At 63.5% G+C, this 27,583-nt stretch overlaps 1 protein-coding gene across 1 annotated transcript in view; it reads left to right on the top strand.

The window, feature by feature from the left end:
* Positions 1 to 27,583, top strand: part of HMCN2 (hemicentin 2) — a gene marked incomplete at its 5' end in the record, with an annotated part of 117,783 nt that overhangs the window by 48,563 nt on the left and 41,637 nt on the right. Inside the window, 24 exon segments of the mRNA XM_084237151.1 lie at positions 6,769 to 6,896; positions 8,970 to 9,215; positions 9,799 to 9,885; positions 11,400 to 11,594; positions 11,899 to 12,029; positions 12,324 to 12,462; positions 12,788 to 12,914; positions 13,410 to 13,564; positions 14,168 to 14,446; positions 14,973 to 15,251; positions 15,867 to 15,975; positions 16,161 to 16,330; positions 17,174 to 17,328; positions 17,733 to 17,829; positions 18,730 to 18,825; positions 19,327 to 19,503; positions 20,635 to 20,792; positions 21,273 to 21,396; positions 21,757 to 21,932; positions 22,949 to 23,045; positions 23,228 to 23,347; positions 25,128 to 25,289; positions 26,026 to 26,307; positions 27,347 to 27,514. Coding sequence (XP_084093277.1) covers positions 6,769 to 6,896; positions 8,970 to 9,215; positions 9,799 to 9,885; positions 11,400 to 11,594; positions 11,899 to 12,029; positions 12,324 to 12,462; positions 12,788 to 12,914; positions 13,410 to 13,564; positions 14,168 to 14,446; positions 14,973 to 15,251; positions 15,867 to 15,975; positions 16,161 to 16,330; positions 17,174 to 17,328; positions 17,733 to 17,829; positions 18,730 to 18,825; positions 19,327 to 19,503; positions 20,635 to 20,792; positions 21,273 to 21,396; positions 21,757 to 21,932; positions 22,949 to 23,045; positions 23,228 to 23,347; positions 25,128 to 25,289; positions 26,026 to 26,307; positions 27,347 to 27,514 — 3,857 coding nt within the window.

Genomic DNA, 27,583 nt, shown 5'->3' with positions numbered 1-27,583 from the left:
CACACGTGACTCTGTGTGTGTTTGGGGTGCAGCCGTCACGACCAATTTAGGACATTTCCATCACTCCCCCCAACCCCATAGGCAGCCACCCCCCATTTCTGCCCCTCACTCCCCCCCAAGCAGTGCATCTTCACCTCCATTCTGACACCGCCTTCCCACAAGTGCAGCCACAGCTGGTGGCTCCTTGCCAGCCACAGGCCCCCCGCGGCCCCCCACTGCTCCCTGTGGCTGAACTCCGTGCCACCGTGTGGCTCTGCCACCCCGTCCTTCTCTCTGCCTATCTGTGATGGACACAAGCTGGTGGTTGTGAATAACCTCCCTGAATTTTGATGCTATTTTGATGCTGTTTCGATGTCATTCTCAGGCCCTGGGTGCCTGGGGTCCTTTGGGGTTCTCTGGGTCTCCCCTGAGCACGCTGACAACTTCCCCGCAAGAGCAAACCTCGATTTTCCCACAGACAGCCGGCTCCCCTTGGCCCCAGAGTCTTTCTGCCAGAAAATGGAAATTGAAAATAAAAACAAAACAAGGAAAACACACCGAGTGGGGGCAGGTACTGGGGGGCCGGGGGTGGACATACTGCTGTCTGCTCCCCCCACCCCCACTTCCCCTCACCTCTCCTCTCTCCTCTTCCTCCTCTTTCTCGGAGGGCGTCCCCAGGCAGGCTTCACGGCTGCTGTTCTGGAAGTTTGAGAACTGACCCAGATGAGGAGCTTGGGGGCTGCCTCACCAGCTTCCCTCCTCCCCCATCACCATGGGTCTTGTGCTTCCTCCACCTGGGGAGCAGCCTCCCCTGTGGGGGGCCCCATGGTCACCCCACTGTCTTCCCTGAGCCTCCTGTGCTCGCCGAGCTGCAGGCAACTCAGAGCTGGTTGGGGTCGAGAGCCGCCACCCTGTTGGGGGCGGGGTGAGGGTGCCCAGGCCAGGGAGGCGGAAACAGGAGAACATGGCAGGTGGAGGCCTGGGGTCCTGACCCCAACATGCACGCTATGGACACACACAGACACACGGACATGTGCACGCATGAACACGTGGGCACAGCAGCACGGACCGGGCACAGCTCACACCCACACACGCCGCAGGCTCTGGGCCACGGCAGGCGGCCCCGCGGTGGAGGGTCTGGAGTACTGTGCGTTCTCAGGGACGCTCCGCCCAGTCAGCAGGCCTGGTGGGCAGGCGCCTGAGGAGCCGCGCGGGCCTCAGCCGTGGGCACAACTCCTTCCGCTCGTCCTGGTGGGCGCTTCACGGGGTTACACTTAGCGCGGCTTCTGTTCAGCTCGTGTTATCGCTATTCCCCCCCATTTGCCCACTTTCTTCTTTTCTCCTGGCCCCTGGCATTTGCTTTTCACCGTGAAGGGCAGAGTGGCACCCCAGGGCGCCTCCCCGTGCCGGCTGCGCCTCGGTTCGGGGCACGCTCTCTGTTGCTGGTTTCGGCGGCAGCGAGCGGGCCGTGGGAACACCCTTGCACAAATGCCTCCCTCATCTTCTGGGTCGCGTCCTGGGCGGGGTGGGTAGTCCCGAAAGCAGACGCGAGGCCATGGGCTGGAGTGGTCCCCGGGGCCTCTCACCCCCTGGGACAGGTTTGTTTGTGAAAAGCCCCATCTGGGTTCTGAATTCAAAGTCAGAGCCCCCAGGACTGCCCGAGCAACCTCGCGTGCACGCTGTGCTGAAATTGCACGGGGGAGCGAGGACGCAGCCCCGGCCGCGTGTGAGGTCAGGCGGCAGCAGCCCCGGCCCCTCCCGGCCTCGCCCCCCACTTGCTGAGTGAAGGTTGAACGTGAGCAAGTCTCTTCCCCGCTCAGGCCTCGCTCTCCCCTGTGACAAAAGGAGGGGCTGGGCCGGGGTGGTGGCGAGAGCGGCTCCACGCGAGGACTCGGCCAGGGGTGCTGGGCGAGGTGGTTTCCAGGCAGCAGTGTTTGTTTGTGGTTCTCATGTAGCTGGAACAGCTGTGAGCGCTCCTGGCCTGGGCTCCGGCTCCGGGGGCAGCCGGCCAGGGTCCCACATGGCGCCAAATCCAGCAGCTTCCGGGGCAGCGGAGGGGAGACATGGGGACGGGAGTGGCGGGGGCGGAGCACCCCTCTTCCCTCAGCCCAGAGCAGAAGAGGAGGCCTGCAGCGGGCATTCTGGGAGAAAGGATGCTCCCGCGCCTGCGGCGGCCTGGTCTTTACCTCGGCGGGTCCTGGCCACCCTTGCTGGTCGCTGGCCTGGGATCTTTCCAGAGAACATTCAAGCAAACTGGGCTTCAGAACTGGACACTAGGCCACCGTGACAGCCAGGAGCTCAGTTCTGCCTGGGCCAGCCGGGTGGCCGTGCACCGTGGCACTTCATGTCCCTGGGCCTCAGTTTCTTCCTCTGCAAATGGGGCGATGGGAATAGGAGCCTCCTGCCTTGCAGGGGTGGCTGTTGGGGGCTCAGGCGAGAACGTGCAGGGTGGACTCGCAGGACAGGGTCTTTCCCTCTCCGTAGACATAGTGCTGGGCCCTTTGGCTGGGAGGGAGCCCGTCTTCCTAAATTCTCCGGTTTCCACCTGGGGCTCCCTAGCAAGGGTCTAAGGTGTGGATGAGGCCCAGCAAGGTGATGAGGGTCAGAGTGGCCATTGGTGGCTGATGGGTTCTGTGGGGGGATCCCTGCCCCTCCCCAACTTAGACTCCTGCCCCAGGCCCCAGTGGCAGGGCAGGGCAGGAAGCCCTCTGGCAGGCTGGTAGCTGGAGACAGCCTCTGCGTCTCCTGCCCCCCTCCTGGGGCTCGCTGGACCCAATGCTGAGTAAACACATGGCCGTGAGGGACGCAGGCCCCGGGCAGCTCAGAGCAGGGACGCCTGCCTGCCTGTATTTAGAGCTTCCTGGAAGGGCTGGGCCTGTGTTGCCCGAGGGGCCTGCAGGCCAGAGGGCGGCATTGCGATGCGGGTGGGGGCAGGAAACAGTGTGAACAAAGGTGGGAAGGGGCTTGTGCTGGTGCAGAGACAGCTGGAACCTGCCGCCAAGTATTTATTGAGCACCTACTGTGGGCCGGGGATTTGTATGACGAGCACTTTCCATCAGACGCCCTAGGGTCTCCGGGCAGGCAGGTCCCCCTTGGAGTCCAGGGAGCTGTGGGTCCCAGCCAGGTAGCTGGTCCCACTTGGGGCGCCCCCGTCCTGCCCCCAGCTGCATGGCTGTGTGGACCTCGCAGCGACAGGAAGGCTGGAGCTTGATGGATGTTGTAAACAGGAAATTCCCCGCGAACCTCTCGGCGTTCTCGTCTGGGCGCCACGCGCAGCCATCTGCTGCTCACGCCACGACGGAGCGGCTGCTACTAATTACGCCCCCACGCACAGACAGTGCTCCCCCACTCCCTCCCCCCGGTACCCCCACCCCAGCTGCAGCCCCAAGCCTCCTTGGAGCCTCTGGGAATGTGGAGGGAGAGCTGGGGGTGGGGGCCGGCAGAATGGTGCCCTGGAGACCCTCAGACTCTCGGTTCCTGTGCAGCCAGACCCGCCCTCTGCTGCTTTACCTTCTTCCTAAGGCTCATAGGGTTGCTGGCTGCTCTGGGCCACGTTTGGATGAGGTTCTGGGGATGCCAAATCAAACAAAATGACGAGGCCCTCCTGGAGCCTGTGGGTGACACGTGGGCACAAGCCAGTGCAGTGAGGGCTGCCGTGGGGGTAAATGCAGGCAGCTGTGGGAGTCCTTAGACTGCACCTTGGGGCACCAGGAAAGCCTTCCTAGAGGAGGTGGCGTCGAAGTGTTGAAGGCTGAGCAGGTGTTATGGAGGTGAATGCGAGGTGGAGGAGTGTCCCAGGTAGAATGAACAGCATGTGCGAAGGACTGGGGGTGAGGTGGGCCTGGCCTTTCTGAGAATGAACAGTGGGTGACGCTGCCCAGTGGGGCCTGAACGTGGTGGGGTGGGGGCAGGGAAAAATCCATGCAGGCCCCCGCACCGGTGCTGTGGGCTTGGGCTTTGTCCAGCGAGCAGCGGTGGCCACAGAGGGTTAAAGCAGAGCCGTGACGTGAACAGCGTTGGGAGCAGACGCTGGCTCTGGGGGCGGGCACCAGCCAGTCCTTCGGTAAGGCAGACTCTCCCCTTCCACATCTTCCCTTGTGATGTAGCAGGCAGCACCCCTTTCGAGGGACTGCTCACGGGAAGGACAACCTGGCTACTTTGACTGTTGAGCATTTTTTCTACTTTGGAAACATCTTTTTTCCCCAGAGGCTCTTCTTACCTTCTTGACGTCTTGGTGAAGGAAGGGTGAGGGTTTCTACGGTCTCTAGAGTTCTCAGAACCAGAAGGCAGCCTCTGAGATAAAGGAGTCCAGAGCTGCCTTTTCAAATACGGGGAAATTGGGGTTCAGAGAGGTCGTCTCCCTTGCCAGAGGTTGCACAGAGTATTGATAGCAGAATTGAACTGCAGATCCAGAGCGCTGGTTCCAGTCCAGCCTGCTGTGCCCTGACCCTTGTCATCCCTGTTTCCAGCTGAGGCTTGTAGTCAAGTCCCAAGAGGGAGCCGTGTCCCGGGCTCACGATGCCCTGGCCCTGCTTGGTGCGTGGCGACACTGCTGCACTTAGCTGCAGGCGAGAACACTCCAGCCAGGGGCCGGCCCCGGGGGAGGTTTACCCGTTGTCACTAGGACAAACCAGGACCCGAGCAGGGCTTTGCCTCTACCGTGAAGGACAAGCTACCTGCTCCCTGTTCCCAGCTGCTCGGGGGCTGGGACAGGGCTGGGGTTCTTAGTAACCACAGCGCTGGTTATTGAGGACGCAATCTGTCCCAGGCACCGTGGGCTTTGTCAGCACCGTGCCACATCGTGTGTGCCAGCTGCAGTCACTCAAGATGAGGATACCAAGTTCAGACAGGGGAAGTCCTTGGCCCAAGGTCAGCTGGCAAGAGGCAGAATGGCGGCTCATGGAGGGCCAGCTGTCCTGAAAACCCCCCACCCCATGTCTGTGCCAAAGTGCTGCTTCTTGGACAGGGGTGCTGCCTGTGTCCCTGGCTAGTGTTCCTAAGGGGTGGCCTCCTGATCACTGGCTCAGGGCCACATGAGGCCTTGCTCATATCTCAGGTCTGCCCTTGAATCAGCATGGGGCTCCAGAATATGCATGTTTCACAAATAACAGATTCTGTGAGAAGCCCTCCCCTGCAGTGCAGGAATGGTGGACTCCACCTGTAAGAGCCGATGTATGTGAGTCAGTGGCCCAGAGTTCCGCCCCTGTGCACGGGGCATGTGCAGCAGTGTGCAGAGGATACTGATGGGGAAAGAAAGAGGGAGGGAAGAAGGAAGGCAGGAGGGAGATAGGAAAAGGGAAAATCTAAATGTTTACATGGCCACCAAAAGGGAGATGATTCATACATTGCGGTATGCACCTTCATGGGAATACTATACAGCAGTGAAGAATGAATCTAACAGATACACATAACCCCGGGCCTTTTATAGAAATGTTTTAAATCAGGCATAACTGCACTGCAATTGTTTATGGGTGTTCTGTTGTCACTGTGGTAACAGCTGGCCTTTGCTGAGTACCTCTCTGCTCCAGGCCCTGGGCTGGGAATGAGGTCACTCAGTTCTCAGACAACCCGATGAGGATGAGCACTATGATTGCCACATTTTTCCAAAATGAGACAATTGGGGCACAGAAAGGTTAAGTGACAGGCGCAGACCCACACAGCAGGCATGTGGCAGAACAGGGTTGGGCCCAGGAGGTCCAGTGTATCATTCACAACTATCCTCAGAGGACTGGCCCCAAGTGCCTGCTGGATGCGTGGGACAAACAGGAAGAGGGGTTTGCTGCACAGGGGGTTATTACCCCTTTCACAGATGGGGACACAGACAGCAAGACACAGCTGGTATCTCCCGGGAGCGAGTTGCTGCCATCATTTACCTGTTTGATAAGTGCATGCCCTGCCCTTTGCTTGCAGCTGCCTGGGAGATGGGGCTACCATCCTCCCCATTTTGCAGAGAAGGAAACGGGGGATCAGAGAAAGGGGTCTGGAGCCCAGGTTCATAGGACTCTAGACCAGCTGTAACCTGGTGAGCACAGAGCTGAGGGCCGACCCTGGGGGTCTCTCACCCCCATGCTTGCCGCTTGTGCTTCAGGCCAGCTAAGGCCAGTGGCCGAATCTGCCCTCCCTGTTGTACGGGACGGGCTGCTCAGAGTCAGACATACGGGCCAGTGACATCATGTCCACAGGGGCTCCTGGGGGTCCAGTGCAGCTGCAGGAGCCTGGCCGGTGTCCTGGGTCCCCATGCAGTCTGATTCAGCAGGTGATTGAGCAAGGTGGGCTGGACTGGGGAGGCCATGGGCGAGGGGCTAGACCACAGACGCCAATAAACACCAGATTCAGAGTCTCGCACAGAACTGAGAGCTCCTCTCACAGGCCAGGGGTGAGTTCAGGGGAAGGGCCTGCTGGCAGTGGTCTGCAGGAGCCACGGATGACCAGGTGCTGGTGACCTCATGGGATCTGCACTCACTCCAGGTACTTAATTTCACTCTGCCCATTTGACAGACGAAGAAGCAGAGGCTCGAAGAGGTGAAGGTACTTCCTTCACCCAGCGAAGGGCTGAGTTTGGACTTGAACCCAACCCAGGGAACTCCTGGTCCGGTGTTCATTGGTGCCGGGACCTGGTCCTGCCTGGGGATTTGCGGAAGTGGGGAATGGGCAGGGAGGATGGGCGGGCCCTGGTCCCTGCTTAAATCCTGGAAGGCTTTCTGGGAGAGGCGGCTGATTCCAGGTGGGCTTGAAGCCTTTTCAGACAGGGGCTGGGGTGGGTCGGGGTCTCACCAGTGCCTTCCACAGGCGTGGCCTCCTCCAGTCGGGTTCCCTGCGTCTGGCCCAGGCCCAGGTCGGCGACAGCGGTCTCTACAGATGCACAGCCAGCAACCCCGCGGGGTCTACCTCTCGGCACTACGTCCTCAGGGTGCAAGGTAGGGCCTTGCTGGTGGCCCCCTGAGAATAAAGAGCAGGGCCCAGTGTGGCTCTAGGGGGCGGAACTTGAGGGTTATGAGGGTCTCATGGGGGCAGCCATGGAGGGTGTGTCTGAGGGTCTCTCTGCCCTGTGAGCCGGCCATGGAGCCCAGGGCCTGGCGGTGTGAGGAGGTGTGAGGCCCCCAGAGAGGCCCCCCCACTGTGCCCACGCAGACAGGCCCTGGGCACACGGATAGGAGTGGCTACTGCCCAGGAAGCCCCTTCCCTGGGCCAGCACCACGCCCACCCAGCTGTGGTCCGGGTGCCCGGCCCGGCTGGGCCTGGAGTGGCCATTTCCCCAGGCGTCGGGCCCCAGTCCTGGGAGCCGGCCAGTGGGCTCTGCACAGAGGGGCAGGGTGCTGGTCATCCTCAAGGGCCCAGGAGCCCTGAAGACCGTGGTCAGCCACCCACGGCCTCAGCCACATCTGGTCCACCGCTGCTAGCATTTGGCCCAGGCGCCGGGCATGGTGTCTACGTTCTTAAATGACCGGGGGAAGAAAGTCAATATTTTGCAACATGTGACATGGTGTGAAATTCACATGCCTGTGTCCATAAATACACATTACTGGCACCCAGCCACGCGGTTGTCCCACGGCTGGCTCTGGCTGCTGTCCGCTGTGGCGGCCGGGTGGAACAGTTGACACAGAGACCATCTGGCCTGCGCAGCTTGGGGTATTCACTATCTGGCCCTTTGCAGAGAAGGCCACCCCCGATGCAAGCCAGCGCCCCCTTTCACAGGGGGACAGTCTGAGGCTTGGAGAAGGCGGGGCCAAGGGTTTGCTGTGGTTTGCAGGAACGTGTGAGGGACTCCGAGACGGCCTGGGCTGGGCGGAATCCCGACTCTGCCACCCAAGGGCTGTGTGACCTCCGGCCAGTGGCTTGGGCTCTCTGAGCCTCCACTTCCTCCGCTCTCGGTGGGGCCACAGCAGTGCCCGCCTCCCACTGATGACATCCGGCTCTGGCACTTGTTCTCAGCAAGGGCAGGCTGTGCGTGCCCCCGTGTGCCTGTGCCGAGGGGCCTCTCCCTTCCGGGGTCACACTCCCACCGACGGTCTTACCTCCCAGTGGGCTGGAGCCCGGATCCTGGTCACGCGGACCCAGGCGGGGGCCTGCTCCCGCGGCTGCCTGCTGAGGGAACGCGCACACTGGCCAAGTCACACAGCCTCTCCCTGCCTCGGTATCTTCATCTGCCAAATGGACATGGCATCAGCCGCCTCGGGGAAGACAAGGGCAGATGGGGGATGGGGAAGTGCCTGGGAAACACCACGGGGAAAGAACGGAAACCCCTTCCTCCACCAGGCCTCCTCTCCCTGCTCCAGTCCTTCCCCTGTGCTCCACGGTCCTCCTTCTGTCTGCCCCGCCCTCCCCCACCCGCCCCCACCCTCCCCCACGCTCCTCCACGCTCCCCCACCCTCTCCCCTCCTCCCCCAGCTCTGGGGAGGGCGAGAGCAGAGTGGGCGACCAGAATGCATCAGCCACAGCTCACGGTGCCCCACGGGGCCAGACTCCGAGCTGGCGGCCTTAGTGCCGGTTCTCAGATTATCCTGGTGGCTCAATGAGGAGGGAAGCTGAGGCTCAGCCTGTGCAGGGCCCTGGGGCCATGAGGGCAGAGCTGGGGTTCAAACCTGCACGAGCACTGCCACCCAGCCTTGCGGTGCCACCAAGCTTTCCCTCTGCCCCTTGGGCCTCAGTTTCCCCATCCAGTGCGGAGTAGGTGATCCCCAGCGGGTGATTCTCTGGGGGTGTTTGGTGTATGGGGGAAGGTGGGCGGAGGAGCAGGGAGAGCAAAATGGGGAACAATCCTTTGATGAGGGCATGTGTTCAGTTGAAAAGCCAGATTCTGCTCACTTTCGGGGGGCCCACAAGGGGTGTATTCTCTTTTCTCCACAAAACAAGGCTTTAATTGTTCCCAGGATGACTTATGCTGCCTGGTGACTTCCAGGGGTATGGGGACCGCTGCAGCCAGCCAGGTCCTCTCTGTGAGCCCCACCCGGGGACCCCGACCTTAACAACCCTCTCCCTGGCCCTGTCAGTGCCCCCTCAGGTGCAGAAGGGCCCAAGGGTCTGGAAGGTGCTGGCAGGAGAAGCTGTGGACCTGAATTGTGTGGCCGAGGGCACCCCTGAACCCCAGCTGGAGTGGTCCAAGGATGGGATGGCCCTGCAGGGCGGGGGCTCAGTCTACTTTGCAGCCGTGCAGGCCTCTGATGCAGGGGTGTACCGCTGCGAAGCCTCCAGCAGTGCCGGGCAGGATGACTGGGAGCTGGAGCTCAGGGTGCTGGGTGAGTGTCCCCTAAACCCCAGAACTCACCTCCGCCCACCCCAACCCCACAACAGCCCAGGCTTCTGAGATGCTTGTCTGTCCTTGGGGCCTTGCTTGACCTCTTCAAGCTGCCTCGCAGCCCCAGCCCCAGGTGGTGTCAGGGAGCCTCTGTCAGCCTCTGGGGTGGACAGAGGTCCTGGAGGGTCACTGGGGTCAGCGATTGTAGAGCAGGTGCCTGGGCCCAGGTCCAGCTTCTTCCACCCGTCAGCTGGACAGGAAGCCCATCATCTACACCTTCCACCCCCAGCATTCTCACCTGCCAAGTGGGTCTAAAAGGTGCGAGGGGTCAGGTGAGCGTGTGTGTGCAGCTGTGGCATGTAGAAAGTTCTGGACCAGTGGTGTTAGCATTTCACTGTTATGTTGGGAAGCCACTACCGGGAGGGACGCCCAGGGCAGCACAGCCCTGGCCCTGGGAGGCTGAGAGCCCCATCGGCCTCCTGAGCCCGCGGACCCCGTGTGGCCCCGGCTGCTGTTCCGTGGCCTGCGGCTGACCGCAAGTCCCTGGAGCATGGGCACCAAGCGTCGGGCCTCCCTCCCTCCAGAGCCGCCGCACTGGGGAGCCAACGAGACCAGTGGCCTGCTGCAGAGAGTGGCGGGAGAGAACGCCAGCCTGCCGTGCCCCGCCAGAGGTGAGGCTGGACCAGAGGCCGCGGGGCAGGGCCATGCACCGGGCAGCACCCGAGGGTGACAGGCGCCACGCGTGCCCAGGAGCACCAGGCATCTCACCCCGTCAGCGCCCCGTAGCATGAGTGTCAGCTTATGTCCTCTTGTTAGGGGCGGCCCAGAGGGGCTGGGACGCTTGCCCACGGTCACACAGCTGGGGGGCTCACCAGGGTGCTGTGGTTTGACTCTGGTCCTTGAGTTGTAACAGCCGGCGCCATGGGAGGTCCAAAAGTCCTGTGGATCGGGGCTCAGTGGGCCCCAATTCCTGTACTTTCTCCCAGGGGCCAGACTCTTGTGCTCCTGGGAAATCCAGCCCAGTCGCCCAGCCGCAGCACTTCCAGGATCTGGCACTTGGGGCAGCTTATACCTCCTCTCAGAGCCTCTGTGTCCCCCTCCCTAGTGGGGACACACCAGGCGCCCCACAGGGCTGCTGTTCCGGTCCCGTTCTGTGCCTGGTCCAGCAGGGCCCTGGGCAGGGGTCTGCCTTCCTGTCCCGCAGACCTGCTGCCTGCCTGAGTTGCTTCTTTGGGCTTTGGGCTCTTCCCTGACTAGGAAGATGAGCCCCCTCCCTAGGCATGGATGGAGCCTTCTAGAAGGCTGGGTTTCTGAGCAAGTGGCAGGTGACAAAAAGCCTGGCAGGAGCCGGGAGAGCTGACTCGTCTCAGCTATGCTTCCTGGTGCCACAGGGCCCAGAGCAGGACACAGAGAGGGACAGGTTGAGGCAGGCACCTGCTGGAAGTGGGGCTCCTCAGGATCCCCAAGGGTGCCAGTGTGCACAGCTGCCCAGAGGGCCTGAGATTTCAGCCTTTGATCATGGCGCCACCTCGTGTCAGTTACTGGTGTCAGCAGGCAGCTGCTCCCTCTTGGGAGGTGGGACCCAGCCAGGCCCTGGTCTCCTGTCCTTGGTGCCCGGAGGCTGCCCAGGACCCCACTCCATCCCTGGCCCATCCGGCCTGTCCTCTGGGCCGACTCCAGTCTCAGCATAACCCAACCCCTCCCTGCCAATAAACATGGCCTTGCCCTGGCCGCCCTTGGCCTCCCTCCTCTCCAGGCAGGGAGCTGCCGGGGGGTGCTGGGATTCACCTGCCAAGTGACCTCGGGCCTAGAGGGCTCAGGGCTAAAGGACCAAGCACCGAGCCAGTCCCCAGGATGTGGGTGCCCCTGTTCCCCAGTGGGGAGCCCCAACTGTCTTCTCCTGCAGTGGCCCCCGACTGTGACCGGCAGGCCATGGTCCCTGGGGGAGTCGGGTGTGGAGGGTGATTTTGGGCGACAGCGCTGAGTCCCACTGTAGCTCTGGTTACAGCCAGTCTGGGCTCAGGAATCCAGGGTTCAAGCCCCAGGGCCCCTCCAGGCAGCCCCACAGAAGTGCTGGCCCTGGGGGTGGTGTGGGGGGCTCTGCAGGAGCGAGGACCATCATGGGGGGGCAGCAAGGGTGAGGAGTCGGAAGGGGGTATTCATGCTGATTCCCTGCGCCTGCCAGGGACGCCCAAGCCTCAGGTCACGTGGCGGAAGGGCCCGTCCTCGGAGCTCCTGCACGGCCGCCCCGGCCTGGCGGTGCTGGACGAGGGCTCCCTGTTCCTGGCCTCAGTGTCCCCCAGCGACAGCGGCGACTATGAGTGCCGGGCCACCAACGAGGCGGGCTCTGCGTCCAGGACAGCCAAGCTGGTGGTCCTCGGTGAGCAGGGGCCCCAGAGCTGGGGCAGGGCTGGCCCACACACCCACGCACTCCAGGACACCCTGGGTGGCAGCTCCCTTGGGGCCTGTGGGGGGCAAGGCTGCCGAGGTCCTGGGGTGCAGTCCAGGTCCACATTGAGGGCTCCTTGTAGCCAGATTAGGGGCTGGACCGGTGTCCTGGACCCCAAATCTAGGAGAGGGCAGGGGCTGGGGCCATCTGTCCAGACCAGGGAAAGTGGCCCGAATCCAGGCAACTGTGGTTTTCCGGGGGAGGGACAGCACCTCTGCTTCTCTTTGTCCCCAAGTGGCCCCCAGTATCCGGGAGGACGAGCACAGAGTCAACGTGACGGGCATGGCCGGGCAGCCCCTGACACTGGAGTGTGATGCGAGTGGCTTTCCAGCCCCTGAGGTCGTGTGGCTCAAAGATGGGCAGCCGGTGGGTGTCCCCAGGGCCGGTGGGGGGTGGGTGGCATTCAGATCAGGTCTCCCCCACATGTGTCAAGATGTGGGGGAGATACGTGATGGTGTCATTGGGGCTCAGGGAAGTGGAGGATTGTGGACCCATGATGAAGTCTGGGGGCCTGCCTGGTGGAGAGGGCACCACACTGTTCTCGGAGCTAGAACCTCAGGGTTGCGGTCGCCAGCCAGCTCCCTGGCCTCGGTTTCTCATCGCGGATGCTGGAGGTGGCCAGATCCCGCTCACCAGCTCCCTCTGGCCTCTTCTGCCCAGATCCCCCACCTAGGCAGTCACCGCTTCCTGGGTGCCCTCCACTTCCCCAGGATCCAGGAGGGCGATTCTGGCCTCTACTCCTGCCGGGCAGAGAACCAGGCCGGGACCGCCCAGAAGGACTTTGATCTCCTTGTGCTCAGTGAGTGAGGCCTGAGCCCCCGCCCCCCCCCCCCAGCCCTGCATCCTCTCACTTTTTAGGTGGTTGGGAAGGGGAGAGCAGAGCAGAGAGGGGCCCCCCACAGAGCCCCCATCCTCCCTGAGCTCTCTGGGCAGACACTAGCCAAGCACCTCACTGTGAGCTCTAACGGTTGCACAGGCAGCCCAGACAGCAGAGGGCAGGCCCGAGCCCATGCGGGGTGTGTGGGGGGAGCTTCCCTGAAGGATGGGAGGAGTGAAGAGTGCCCAGCCCGGGTCTGCACGGGTCTGGCAGGGTGTGAGGAATCCCTTCCCCTTCTCGCCCCCAGTCCCACCTTCCGTGCTCGGCGCCGGGGCTGCCCAGGAGGTGCTGGGCCGGGCTGGGGCGGAGGTGCAGCTGGCGTGCCGGGCCTCGGGGGTCCCCACGCCCCAGATGGAGTGGACCAAGGACGGGCAGTGAGTGCCTCCCCTCCCCGTGGGCGGTGTGTGTTGGGGGGAGGTGTCAGGCATCGCCTGCGACCCCCAGGGCACTGGCGGAGGGCAGGGGCGTACCCCCACCCCGCTCCCCGGGATCACCCTGCTCTCACCGGGCGGGGTTTTCTCATCACTCGGGTCCTCTTTTTGCGGGGGGATAAAATTCACACGACATGAAATGGACGACTCTCAGGTGTGAATTCAGCGGGTCTGGCGCGGCGTCCCACGGCCACCAGCTCCCTCACGTTCCAGGAGGCACCAGCAGCCGTGTCCCCCCCCAGCCCTGCAGCCCTCCGCACAGGCACGGGGCCTTCGGGCCTGCTCCCCTTCGCCGGCCTGCAGGGGCCTCATTCCTTTTTGGGACTAAATAATATTCCACATGGGGATGGGCTCATCGTCCCTAGAGCAGCTGCCCCCTCATCCCTGCCCCTGCGGGCGCCTTCACTCACTGGCCGCACCTCGCGACCACCTTTTCAGGCCTGTCCTTCCGGGAGACCCTCGCGTCCAGCTCCAGGAGGACGGCCAGGTCCTCAGGATCGCCAGCAGCCACTTGGGCGACGAGGGACGGTACCAGTGTGTGGCCTTCAGCCCAGCCGGCCAGCAGGCCAAGGACTTCCAGCTCAGCGTCCACGGTGCGCTCCTGCCTCTGCGTGCCCCCCGCTGCCCCCCCCCCCCCGCCGGCCGCTGCCCACCGCCTCGGAGGGGGATGGGGGCAGAGAGGGGTCCCTCCCCGTCAGGCTGGGGGGATGGGGCGGGGCTGAGGGAGCCCGCTTGTTCCAAGCCCCCTGGGGCCCGTCTCAGCTTCGCAAGCAAGCGTTCACAGTCTCTGAGGCCAGTCGGGGCGGCGCCTCCTTCGACTTTTTCTCTAAATCAAGCCCCTTTCCTCCACACGGAGAGACGCGCTCATCGAAAGGCTGTTCACTGTCTCCGCTTGGGGGCAGAACCAGGGCCCCTGGCCCGGATGGGTGGGAACTGAAGCTGCCTGCAGAGGGCGCTGCGCCCGTGTGCTCTCTACAGAAGGAGGCTGCGTGCAGTCCAGGCCAGCGGGGTGCAGAGCCCCAGCCTGCGGCCCCCCCAGCTTCCACCATGAGGTCACTGGGGATGACCAGGCTGGCCTCTCCCGTCTGTCCCGGGCCCCACCCTCCCTCCCCCACCCCGTGGTAGCAGCCTGTGCGTGCCACCTGGAGGCGGCCGCCGGCCCCTGGGGGCCCCCGTGACCCCTCTGTCCTTCTCAGCACCTCCCACCATCTGGGGCTCCAATGAGACGGGCGAGGTGGCCGTCGTGGAGGGCCAGCCCGCGCGCTTCCTGTGCGAGGCCCGAGGTGTGCCAGCTCCGGACATCGCCTGGTTCAAGGACGGGGTGCCGCTGCCCCCCAGCGCCGAGGCCGTCTACTCCAGGGGGGGCCGGCAGCTGCAGCTGGGGAGGGCCCGGGGCTCGGACGCAGGCTTCTATACCTGCCGGGCCAGCAACCCGGCGGGGCTCGCGGAGAGGGCCACGAGGCTGCAGGTGTATGGTGAGTGGCCGGGGCAGCAGCTGGGGCAGCGGGGGGTGGGGGGTGTTGGCCGTGGTGGCCTCGCCAGGCCAGAGGACACAGGGCCGTCTGTTCAGAGCCCAGGCCAGCGGGGTGGGACAGGAACGGCACTAAGGAGCTGGGCACGTTGAAGGGTCCAGTCTCCTTCAGACAAGCCGGGCCCTGCGGCCAGGGTGGGGGCTGCCCAGGCTGAGGCGGAGCAGCAGAGAATCCAGGTCTCTCTGGCCCGAGACTCTCCACAACCCACGCCCAGACCCTGCGGCCTCGCTAGGAATTAGTGGCTCTGAACTGACGGCTCCCTGTGAGCCCGGCCCGGGCCCCTCACCGCTTCTGCTCGTTGGATCAGCTGCCCCGGGACTCGACCCCAGGTCCCCACTTAGCCATGAGCGCGTCGGGGGCGGGGAGTGCCGGAACAGGGGGTTTCGGCTGATGGAGGAGAGGGAGGGTGGCTCACGTGGGGGGGCGCGGGGCTGAGCAGGCCCCCCTGAGCAGCCCCGTCCCCCCCCAGTGCCGCCCAGCATCGAGGGAGCAGGAGGCGGGCCGCGCGCCGTGAAGGCTGTGGCGGGGAGGCCCCTGGCCCTGGAGTGCGTGGCCCGAGGCCACCCGCCCCCCACCCTCTCCTGGCAGCACGAGGGGCTGCCCGTGGCCGAGAGCAACAGCACGCGGCTGCAGGCGGGCGGCGCGCTGAGGCTGGAGCACCTGGACGAGGCGGCGGGTGGCCTGTACAGCTGCGTGGCCGCCAGCCCCGCCGGGGAGGCTGTGCTGCGGTACTCTGTGGAGGTGCAGGGTGAGCCCCACCTGCCGCCCTCACCTGGGCCGCACCCCCCCATCCCCACACCCACTGGGCTCGGGCCCCCCGGCCCCTGCCGGCATGGAAGGTGGCAGAGAAATGCGCAGTGTCCTGTATGGTCTGAGTCCTGGGTCGGGGGACGCTCAGCACGCAGAGGGGGTGGGGCCCCTACCAGGTCACTCAGGATGGAGGCCACCGCTCTGCCTTCCAGGAGTGGCCAGATATTTACAGAGAACTCCCCAAAGCCCAACATGGGGCTATGGGCGCCGGCCGCGGGGATGGGGGTGGGACCCTGGCCTGTTCCCTCCCTCCATGCCATGTTTAACTCTGGGCCAGACCTGTGTGGTGCTGGGGATAGCAGGGGACAGGGACTCCTGAGCCCCGAGTCTCCCAGGGCCACAGACATGGAAAGAGCAGGCCGCGCCTGTGGGAGGCGGGCAGAGGGGCAGGTGTGCCATCCCGCCTTGAGTGGTCCCAGAGGCTTCCTGGAGGAGGGGCCATTGATGGGGGACTTGAGGCGAGTGAGGCTGCGGCCTTGCTCAGGAGCCTGAGGCTTGGGAGGTCCTCTGGCCGCGCCGTGCTCAGCTCTAAGCACCGATGCTCTGCCTGCAGTGCCCCCACAGCTGCTGGTGGCTGAAGGCTTGGGCCAGGTGACCGCCCTCGTGGGACAGCCCCTGGAACTCCCCTGCCAGGCCTCCGGCTCCCCAGTGCCCACTATCCAGTGCGTATGGGGTGGCGGAGGCCAGGAATGGGGGGAAGGCCATACTTTGGGGTGGGTGGGGATGGGAGAGGCTTCCTCCTCCCAGGACTGTGGATGAGGCCATGAGGTCAGAGACCATGTGGCCCTCCTGGCTAGTCCTGCAGCCTTGGCCTCGGCTGACCTGTCCCCCTCCCCAACCACTTTAGGTGGCTACAGAACGGCCACCCAGTGGAGGAGCTGGCTGGGGTGCAGGTGGGCCCCCAAGGGACCACACTGCAGATTGACCACGTACAGCTGGGCCATGCCGGCCTCTTCTCCTGCCAGGCCACCAACGAGGCGGGCACTGCCGGGGCCGAGGTGGAGTTGTCCGTGCACGGTGAGGGCGTGCCTGGGACGCCGGGGAGGGGAGGGTCAGAGGGCATGACCATCTGGCCCTCCGACCTGGGGAGGTCTCCCCAAAGGGACACATGGGAAGCTGGTCTCAGCTGCTCACCACCCTTGCTGTCTGTGCAGTCCAGGCCCTCGCTCCCCCAAGCCTCCCTCTCTCTACTTGCTCTCTTCTTGCTGACCACCCTGACCTTCATCGTCCAACATCAGCCTCTCTCATCTGCGCCTGCTGTTCTGCTGCCTGGAAGCTTCCCCGGCTTCCTCTTTGCCTGTCTGGCTCCTCCCTACCTTTCAGGTCTGTCCTAGAATTGGTGCTTCCTCCAGGAATCCCTCCTTGATTCCACCACAGTTCTAATCTGTACTACCCAGCTCTGGGAGCTCTGAGTGTGCAGCACAGTGGCCACCTTTCTCTGCCGTGTCCCTGCGCCAGAGGGAGTCTGGGGCACAGAGTGGATGCTCAGTGCACGGATGGATGGACGGATGGATGGATGGATGGATGGATGGATGGACGGATGGATGGACGGATGGACAGATGGATGGATGGATGGATGGACGGATGGACGTGCGGATGGACGGGCGGATGGATGGATGGATGGATGGATGGATGGATGGATGGATGGATGGATGGTTGGGAGCATTTAAAAGGGAAAGGTCTGCTCTGCTGGCCTGAGTGTGGTGCTCTTTCTCCTAAGCCAGTATCTGGGAGGGCAGAGTGGGGCAGGGGGAGGCAGAAGGCAGGAGGCCAGATGCCGCCTCCCCAGGCACGAGGGGTTGCTGCGTGTCCGTGCACCCTTCCTGAGCCTGACCCAAGCTCACCCTGTCTCCCGCCCAGAGCTCCCTTCAGTGGTCATTGTCGGGGGTGAGAATGTCACGGCCCCTTTCCTGCAGCCCGTCACTCTCCGATGTGAAGGGACAGGGGTGCCTGCTCCAAGCCTCCGCTGGTGGAAGGATGGAGTAGCCCTGGCAGCCTCGGGGGGGAGCCTGCAGGTACATGCGGGGGCCAGGCCTGGCGGGGCAGTTGGGTACAGGCGAAGGGGCTGCCTTTAGGGGCCTGGAGACTCCAAGTAGGGTCCTGGCAGTCTGGATATGGGAAGGAAGATGAACACGGAGCCCACTTAACCTGGGGTTCTCAGTGGGACCCTTAGTCTAGCCTAGGACCCCAGGAACTTCAGCTATCAGAGGGAGAAATGAGGGGGACGGGGACGGGCACAGGATCAGAGGGGTCCCCTGGACTCTGAGTGGGTGACCCAGAGCCAGCTGGTCCCCACGCCTCGCCTCCCCCAGCGCGTCGTGCTCTCATGTCCCAGGATTGACCTGACTGCCCCAAGCTCTAGGCCCCCTGTACCCCCATCCCCATGGCGAACTCTGCCCCCTGCTTCCTCTGTCTCCAGATCGAAAAGGTGGACCTGAGGGACGAGGGCGTCTACACTTGCGTCGCCACTAACCTGGCCGGCGAGAGCAGAAGGGACCTGGCTCTCAAGGTCCTGGGTGAGGAGGGACGGGAGGTGGCTCTCGAGGCCGCGGCTGCCTTGGGCGTCAGGGACGGAGCTGGGCTTTAAATTCCCAGCCACACGCTTCCTTCAGAAGTCCAAAGCCAGGCTTCCGCGCCGCTTCCAGGGGTATCCCTCCCGCTGGTCCCCACGTCCCTGCCCTCGCCCCTTGTCTTTAAGAATCAGAAAGCCAGTGCAGAGACCAAGTCCCGCCACCCTCCCTCACCCCAGCGCCCGCTGGCCGCGGGTGCCCTGGTCAGCAGTGTCCAGTTTTACTTGGCTGCGTCTGCTCGCCCGCTTTGTTTCGAGACCCCCCTACACAGGACCCCTCCCGCTCTTTGTCTTTCTGGCTGACTCCATTTCCCGGAACTCCCTGGAGTTCCTTCCATTTGCTGCAAATGACCTTGATGCCTCTGCCTGGCAGCTGAGCGCCCGCGGCTGGCCCCTCCCTGTTCCCTGGTCTCTCGCGGGCCTTGGCTGCTCCCGGAGGAGCAGGCGCCACACCCCGCGGGGCACATTCAGAGCCGAAGCTTCCGTGCTCCTCAGATAACCAGAAGTGGGGTCGCTGGATCATGTGATCTTTCTGTTTTTAGTCTCTTGAGAACCGTCCAGAGCTCTTCCCAAGGTGGCGGCACCACCTCCCGTCCCGCCAAGGGGCCCAGAGTTGGAGGCACCCCTTGCCTGCTCTGGCCGCCTGTGCTCAGGGCCGGGGGGCGCCGTGCTGGAGGCCGCTGTTCGCGGCCTCTGTGTGGTTGTGGTGAAGGTTGTGGCCAGTGCCTCTGAGGAGGAGACACGAGCTATTTGGAGTGTTGCGTTGCCCAGGGCCCCATGAGAGGCTAGGGAGGGGGGCACCCCAGAGCCCACCCCACTAAGCCAGGGCTCTCCTTGTCGCCCCCAGTGCCCCCCAACATCGAGCCGGTCCCCACCAACAAGGCAGTGCTGGAAAACGCCTCGGTGGCCCTGGAGTGTCTGGCTTCGGGTGTGCCCTCCCCCGGTAAGGCCCCCCTGGACTGAGAGCCACCTCCCCAGCGCCTGTGGCCATTGAACGAGAGCCCCCAGACCCAGGTCCTTCTCTGTGGGCAAAAATGGGGAGAAAATCCCCTGGTTCTTCCAATGCCTGCTACATGCCAGTCACTGCCAGGGCCTGTGCTGAAGCTGCAGGACGTCTGCTGCTCCCCAAGGCTCCCCAGGGGGTGGGGGTGAGGACCAGGGCCTCTACTCACTCTCCATCTGGGCCCCCCAGATCAGCAGTTGAGGGGGGGCTGGGAGTATGGCAGTAGGCATGAGCGCTGGGAGGACAGGAGGGCCCACTAGCTCCCCTGCTACTGTGGGGTGCTCTGCCTGGGGTGGCGAGGCCTGGAGAAGTTGCCCTATCCCCAGGGGAGCCTGGAATAATGGCCCTCGTGTGGCCAGCCCCGAAGCTGCTCTCTGCTGCCTGCTCTCCAGGCAGGAGGACTGGCAAGACCCCTCGCATCTCTTTTCTCTTCTTCCCCAGATATTTCCTGGTTCAAGGGCCGCCAGCCTGTCTCTGCCCAGGAGGGAGTGACGGTGTCGGCAGATGGGAGGGTCCTCCTCATCGAGCGAGCCCAGTTTTCTGATACTGGGAGTTACCGCTGTGTGGCAGCCAATGTAGTGGGCAGCACAGAGCTGCAGTATGGCCTGCGGGTCAATGGTGAGCCGCCTGGGACTGGGGGTCTTTGTTCAAAAAGTTGAGGCTCCACCCATCTGTCTGTTAGTCTCTCTGTCCATCCATCCATCCATCCATCCATCCATCCATCCATCCACCCACCCACTCACCCACCCACCCATCCACCCACCCGCCCATTCATGAAAATACCCCACTGTCCATCCACTGATCCAATCACCCTGCCAGTCCTCTGCCCATCCATCCACCTGCTCATCTGTCCATCCTCCCGCTCAGCCATCCAGTCCTCCATCTCTCCATCTCTCCGTCTTCAGCCAGCCACAGTTATTGAGGCAGTGCCCCAGGGCCGCAGCCCAAATAAGACAGACCCAAGAATCTCAGCGCAGTGGAAGGGACAGTAATGAGCTACTACCCAGAGCTCTGTTGCCTGACAGTTGTGAGCGGAGTTAGTATAGGTGAGGTCCCACCGGGTGCCTGGAACCAGGGTGCTGACCTGGCCTGGGGGGTCTGGGAGGCATCTTGGAGAGCCGGGTGCCCTTATGGAGACCGCCTGCCCCGGCCTGAGGTCGCAGAGGATGGAGGAATCCTAGAAATGGAAAGGATGCCTGGCCCGGAGCTTATGAAACAAGAGGCGGCCAGGCTGGTGCTGGCGGCCAGGTGGGGCTGGCCAGGTCGGGCTTGCTCCTTGGAGCGGGGTGTGGCCGGGTAGGGCTGGCTGTGAGCGTCGTGCTCCTGCTTCCCTGGTGCAGTCGACTCTCCCAGCCGTCTCCTGCCCAAGGGGATGCCGGTAGGGCAGAGCTGCATCTGATACTTCTGAGGGGGGCAACAGACTCTGTCCAGGGGTCCTCAGCCCTTGTCACCCACTCCCTCCCCATGATATGACCCCATGCCAACCAGAAGACCCAAGGTCGAGGACGGCCTCGCCACTTCCTAGCTGGTCAACCTTGGGCTGGTGACCTGCCCTCTCTGAGCCTCATCTCCCACGTGGAGGGCCTCGGGCTGGTGTTGCCAGGGAGGGCTGAGCCAGGAGGCCTGGAGTGGGGGCCTGTGTAGGGAGCACTTTCCCGGTGCTTTGGTTTGGAGCCGCGTGCTGTGGCCCTGCAGGGCCTGCACCACACACTGTGGGACTCAGCCTGCTCTGGTGTCACCCCCCTGCAGCTCCCCCACGCATCACGCTGCCCCCCAGCCTGCTGGGCCCCGTGCTGCTCAATGCCCCGGTGCGGCTGACCTGCAATGCCAGCGGAGCCCCCAGCCCCACGCTGATGTGGCTGAAGGACGGCAACCCCGTGTCCGCTGCCGGGACCTCTGGCCTCCAGGTCAGCAGGGCTGGGTGCCCTGGTTCACGCCCTGTGCCTCAGCCAGTGTGACGCAGAGGCCAGCGTGCGGGAGCACAGCTGGGCAGTGGGCGGCGGGAGGATGGTGGGTGATGGTCTGAAGCTGTGCTGGGCCCTGAAGCTTGCACACCACACATGCGAGGCAGTCACACTGTTTAGAACTTTCTAGTAGCCTCATTGAGATGAGTAAAAATAAGCAGTGAAGCCAACTTCAACGCATTCTAGTTTGCCCAGTCCATTCTAACGTGGACAGCGCTGCTCTGGCAGGTGGTCAGTGTCACTGTGCCCTTGTCCACTGGCCGGGGCAGGCCCCAAGATCTGGGGCAGCTCATGGGCCCACTGGATTGTGGGGGTGCTGGGGTGGGGCAGGCCGCCTCAGTAGCCTGGCAGCAGGGCCCTCCCGCGAAGGTGTGGGTGCCGCCTTTGGGGCACACCTCACACAGGCTTCCGGCCGGGGCACAGGTCTTCCCTGGGGGCCGGGTCCTCACCTTGGCCAGTGCCCGGGTGTCTGACTCTGGCAGCTACACCTGCGTGGCCGTGAACGCCGTGGGCGAGGACCGCCAGGAAGTCACCCTACAAGTCCACGGTGAGTCTCAGGCCCCCGTGGGCGGTCGTCTGGTCCAGGTCAGTGGCTTTCGAGGGTGGGACTGGGGCAGCCCGCTCACCTCCAAAAGGAGAGGGGTGACTGGGCGTGGGAGGCACCAGCCTGGGACTGTGGCTGCCTTCACATGGGCTCAGCTGGGATGTGAGCCCCCATCACAGACAGGCCGGCACCTCCTTTTGAAGCAGGTCAGGGAAGGTCAAGGGGGGAGGCCAGGCTGGGAGAGGCTCCCACCCCCTGGTTTGTTCCGGCTGCTGGAAGAGGCTGGCCCTTACCCAGGCCTTGGCCCTGACCTGCCGGGTCCCTGCAATATGCCCAAGACAGCGCCTCCTGCCCCTCCCGCAGTGCCCCCCAGCATCCAAGGAGAAGAGCGGAACGTGTCTGTGCTGACCAACGAGTCGGTGGCCCTGGAGTGTCGGAGCCACGCCGTGCCCCCGCCCGTGCTGAGCTGGAGGAAGGACGGCCGCCCGCTGGACCCTCGGCCCGGCGTCCGCCTCTCTGCAGACAAGGCCTTGCTGGAGGTGTGCTCCCTCCCGAGGCCTTCGCCCAGGCACAGCGGGGCCCTGGGCACGGGGCCTGTGGGTGACCCCCAAGAGTACCCATTTGGCTCAGCATGGCCTGCAAGCCCCTCCAGCCCTAGTCTCCAGGCACAACCCTGGCCCATCACCCAGGACTCACCCTTGGCACCCCTTGGCACCCACACAGCTGAGCAGCTCTCGCCCACCTGTTTCCGCTTCTGCTCCAAAGCCTCCTTGCCTTTGGGCAGCAAAGGTCCTCCCAGGGCATCAGGCCTGCAGGGGCGGATTAGGGGCAGGGCCTCGGGATCAGTCTGGATGTAAATTCCAGCTCCTTCTCCTGGCCGGGCCACTGTGGGCGTCCTGACCATGTACCCTCGGGTCTCTCATGTAAACACGTGGACCCCGGGGTGACTGGGCAATGTCTGCCAGGTCCCCAGAGAATAACTCATCCATGCCAGGTACCTCTCCAGCGCCGGGGACAACCTCCCAGTGCAGCCCGCTGCTCCTCCTCCCCCTTGACATTTTGTGATATGGTCATTCCAACTCTAGCACTGCTCTTTGGTTCCCTCTGTCTGGGGTGCCTGCCCCCTCTGTCCCTTCAGTCTTCAAAGTCACAGGATGGTCGTGCTCCAATACCCCCTATGTTAGGATCCGACCCCCAAGGGCAGGGTCCCCTCCACCCCATTCTTCATCTTCCACCTTCTTTTCTGGCTTTTTCTCCATCCAAAGAGCCTGGGAGCAGATTAAAGGTAGCGTGGGACCCACCGCCCTAAGCAGGGCTGGGGGGATGAGAAGTGGGGTGAAGCTGGCAGGGCCGCCATTTAGGGAGCCTGTTCCATGTGTCTGGACTGTGTTGGACACACGGTGCTGTCTTCTGGAAACTTCTCTGGGCATTCCTGGTGGGGAGGCTGGGACTTGGCGGGGTAAAGTGATCTGCCCGGGTCTCACGGGTGCCAGAGGAGGCCCGTCTCCTTGCTGCCCTGCTCCTGGGGCTGAGGGTGGCGTCTGCCCCCGGCCAGGTGCACAGAGCGGAGGTGGGCGATGCGGGCCGCTACACCTGCGAGGCGCTGAACCAGGCAGGCCGCTCGGAGAAGCACTACAACCTCAATGTCTGGGGTAAGGTCTCGCGGGCCGGGCTGGGGCGCCTTCCCAGACGCTGCAGGGCTGGCTCCTAGACCCTGGGGTGCAGAGGGAGGGGTGCCGCCTCCACTGGGTCCCGGGAACAGTCTTCCTCCACCTGCCCTCACCTCACCCCTGTCCCACCCCAGGCCCCTCACCCCCTCTTTGCTCTTACCCAGCCGCTCCAGTGTTCCCCTCTCGGGAGCCCCTCACCCTGACCGTGATGGAGGGGCACCCTGCCAGGATGTCCTGCGAGTGCTGGGGTGTCCCCTTCCCCAAGATCTCCTGGAAGAAGGACGGTAGGATCGGTGCCCTTGCCAGCCCCACCCTATTGCCCCTCACAAGGAGGCTGCTCCCTGACCTCACTGTGCCCCCCCACCCCGCCCCAGCGCTTAGCTGAGAGGGGGTGGGTGCACTTACACTCCTTGGGGGTGGGGTGCTGGGTACAGAAGGAATGCTCCCTCAGCCCTCTCTGCGCAGTGCCCCCGTCTGCAGGCCCTTGCCCTCATCCCTTCCCAGTCAGTGAGAGCTGGGTCAGGCCTCAGGTGTCACTTCTTCCAGGAAGCCCTCCCTGACTCCCACCCCAGGCTAGGTGAGGCCTCCTTGACCCAGCCGTGTAGTAACTTGTCATGTCACCATCTCAGTCCTTAGTCCTCTCCGCCAGGAGCAGGTGGGCGCTGTGAGGCACTATCTTACTGAATTCCAAGACAGGACCTGGTCCAAATGGGTGTTCAATTCAGATTAGGACTTCATTATTACCCAGTATTTATGGGGAGTCTCTCCACTCCCCTACGCTAGATGCTGAGGGTACAGCAGGGGAGCGGGGCAGTCAGATAAAAGAAAAGTCAGGAAATCGCTTGGTACCTTAGGGGACAAGTGCTTTGGAGAAAAATAAAGCCAGGCAAAGGGGTAAAGATGTGCGGGGTGGGGGGGTGGGGAGCTGCGATTCTAAGCTGAGTGGCCGGGACAGCTGACCAAGCCGACTTTAAGAAGGTGAAGGCTCTCCTGGGGCAAGCATCCGGCCAGCTCAGGTGTAAAGGGCCTGAGACAGGGAGGAGCAAGTGTTTGAAAAACAGCGAAGAGGCAAGTAGCCTGGAGCAGAGGGGGCAGGGGGACAGAACAGACGGTCAGCAGGCGGTGGGGCTGGGTGGGAGGCTTTGGTTTGGGTCCCTGGATTTGCCCTCCAGCGAGAAGGGCAGGGCTGTGCGCACAGGAGGGCAGAACCCCGTTCACGCGCCCGCCGCTTCCTGTTGCCAGCTGTGCCGAGGCTAGACCCGGAGAGGGGGCAGCGGGAGCAGGAGGAGGCCTGGGCTGGGCGGGTGCAGGAGGGCGCTGGTGGGACTGCCTGGGGCGCTGGGGCCTGAGAAGTGGTGCTGCCATCACAAGAGGGCACAGCTGCAGAGCAGGGCTGGGGCACGCCTGGGGCTGGGGGCATAGCAACTTGGAGACATCCGTTGGATATCAAGTGGGCGGTCAAACAGATGTGGGGAGCTCATGGGGTGAGTGGGGGTGAACTGGGAATAAACCCTGGAGCAGCCAGAAGGGCCTAGGGCATGGACAGCAGAGAGGTGAGACGGAGACCTGCACGTGGGTCTTAGTGGCCGGCTGACCCCCCCATAGGCTCAGAGCTCCAATCCGCTTGGAGCATGCGCAGGAGGACAGATGTTCGGGTTTCATGCGGGGCCTGCAGACCCTACCTCAGACCCTCCTCGCGTCCCGCGGCTTGGGCGCTGCAGCTAGATGGCCGGGTCGGGGGGGCCCTTCATTCAGGAGCCTCGTCGAGTCCTGCTCTGTGCTGGGCCCCGGGGAGCCGCTAAAGGTCCCTGAGGGAAACTGAGGTGGGGCCGGCCCTCCTGGGGGCCCAGACCAGGGCAGCATTCAGAGGGGATGGCTGCAGGCAGACCTGTGGTGGGGAGAACCTTGGGGGTTGTCGGAGTTCAGAAGGGGGTGCCAGGGTCAGACTTGGTGGAGGTGACGTCTCACCTGAAGGGCGAGCAGGAGATGGCCGGGGCGGGTCGGAGGGCGGATGCTCCAGGTGGGAGGACCAGGGACCAGGGACTTCTTTCTCGCTGCATCCAGGTCAGTCGCTGCCCGGGGAGGGAGCTGACCTCGGGCAGGTGTCGGCCGTGGGGAGGCTGCTGTACCTGGGCCACGCCCGGCAGGCGCAGGAGGGAACGTACACCTGTGAGTGCAGCAACGTGGCGGGGAGTAGCAGCCAGGACCAGCAGCTGGAGGTGCATGGTGAGCCGGGCTGGGAGGACCTGACCCGGGTGGAAGGGGCTGGAAGGGTGGACAACCGGGCACCCCAGCAGGCAGAACCCGCCCCCCGGGAGACAGTTCTCTTAGGTTCCTGGCATTTTGCAAACTCCTCTCCCAGTCAGCTTCCTAGGAGGGGCGACATGATGCCATGTCACCCCACGGCCCCGAGGAAAGAAGCACTTCTTGGGCTGGCTGGGAAGGGAAGGATGTGACGTTGATAGGGGTCCCGATAGGGGGCAGATGCCCTGGCGCTGCGTCTGCCTGTCCCGCGGCGGCGGCACGGAGTAGCTCCACCTTATAGGATCACTCTAGAAAGTAAAACCAAGAAAGGTGCAGTTTGGCATCTTGGGGAGAAACCGTCCCATGGAATAATCCCCAACCCCAACCAATCCCCACGCCTGTTTGAGATCCAGAGAGCTGTTTTCTGAGGAAGGAAACCCCTCCCAGATCGGAGGGGCAGTTCTACGGAGCTTGCACCAAATAGCAGTGCCCCCCGCCACCCTCAGAGTCCCAGAACGCAGGGTGTGGGAGAGGGGCTGCGGGGTACTCTTATGACCCATTATAGAAGTGGGGAGCGGAGGCCCAGAGAAGTCAGGTCACCTGGCCAAGGGTGGTGGGGGGAGCAGACCTGGGAGGGGGCACCCACCATGGCAGTGGGGACGTGGCATGTGACATGTGGCAGCGGCTTTCCCTGACCTGTCTTCTGCCCACTCTCCAGTCCCTCCTCAGATCACTGCCCCCCGGGAGCCCCACACAGATGTGTCCGTGGTCGAGGATGGAGAGACCACTCTGGAATGCAGCGCCACAGGGAATCCCCCACCCAGGGTGACATGGGAACGGGATGACCAGCCGTTGGGGGCCGAGTCTGGCCTGCAGCTGCAGAACCAGGGCCAGAGCCTGCATGTGGTGCGGGCCCAGGCGGCCCACGCTGGGCACTACAGCTGCGTGGCTGAGAACGTGGCTGGCAGGGCTGAGAGGAGGTTCTCGCTCTCTGTACTGGGTGAGGACCAGCAGACTGCCAAGGAGGGCCGGGAGGGGTGGCTGGAGAGGGCAAGGCTGGTTCCACCTCCAGCACAGTCCGCAGGAGAGCGTCATCTGTGTGGTGTTCCTGGGGTCTCCTCTTCCTGCGGTCGGGACTGCTGAGGGGGGCTGTCAGCAACACGGCTCTCAAAATCAGGACTGCCTCCAGTGAGCCCTGATTTCCCTCCCTCCTTCCCTCACTGTCCATTACCCTGTTCTGCACTATCCTATGTAATTCATATGTGAGACGGGAATCCCGAGGCCTGGGAGAGATCAGATTGACCATGAACGCTGTTAAGGGAAACCAGGGCAGCCTCCTGGAGGAGGTGGCCTTTTGGCTAAAATGTCAAAGTGGAGTAGGAGTTAAGCTGGTGCTGCGGTGAGGGGAAAGCATGCCAAGCAGAGGGAGCAGAGGGCCCGGAGGGGTGACTGTGTGCAGGACGGCTGGAGCAGCCTCACCATTCGGTCGTTTATTGAGCTCCGACGCTGCCTATAGTGTAACTAGTGCAGTTTGGGGTGGAGGCAGGCCTGGTAAGAGGTGAGATGGGAGAGTGGGGCAGGGGTCACTTTAGGGAAGCCCCCTCACCTTGCCCCTGGCCTTGCTGGGATCCCTCCCCTCTCCCGGTTGTCCCTGTGGGGAGGCACGCGGCTGCTCTTTTGAATGGCTCCTCTAGAAACCACTGTCCTCCACACCGTGACGTGCATCTCGGGAACTCGGCCGCGGTCGCTTTTGCTCTAATTCTAGTCTCATTCGCTCAGCACCTGCCAGGCACTGTGCTAAGTCTTCAAACATTCTGGTTGAATCCTCCTGGCACGCCCTGGAGGTGCTGGGGAAACTGAGGCCCAAGGTGTCTGCCTCACACCAAAGCCCAATCTCCCTTCAGGGGGAACAGCTTCCATCTTGTCACTTCTGCCCCACAGATTCTGTCAAGTGGGGTGGAGGTCCTCAGGCAGGGAGGTCAGCGTGTGGGGGGAGCACCCCTGTCTGCACCTGGATGTGATTTCTTCTCTGTGTCTAGTGCCCCCAGAGTTTGTTGGCGACTTGGACCCCCTGAGCAACATCACAGTGGCCTTGCACAGTCCCTTGACGCTGCTCTGTGAGGCCACTGGCACCCCGCCCCCAGGGGTCCTCTGGTTCCGAGGGGAGGAGCCCATCAGCCCCGGGGAGGACACCTACCTCTTGGCAGGTAAGGTGCCCACCAGGGGGCGTGTGGCTGTCAGGTCTGACCTCTGCCTCCGCTCACTGACCCTGAGTT

This window comes from Talpa europaea, assembly GCF_964194135.1.
Source record: "Talpa europaea genome assembly, chromosome: 7".
NCBI classification, from domain to species: Eukaryota; Metazoa; Chordata; class Mammalia; order Eulipotyphla; family Talpidae; genus Talpa; species Talpa europaea.
Note: the sequence above shows the minus strand (reverse complement) of the source record. Positions and strands in the feature narration are given on the sequence as shown.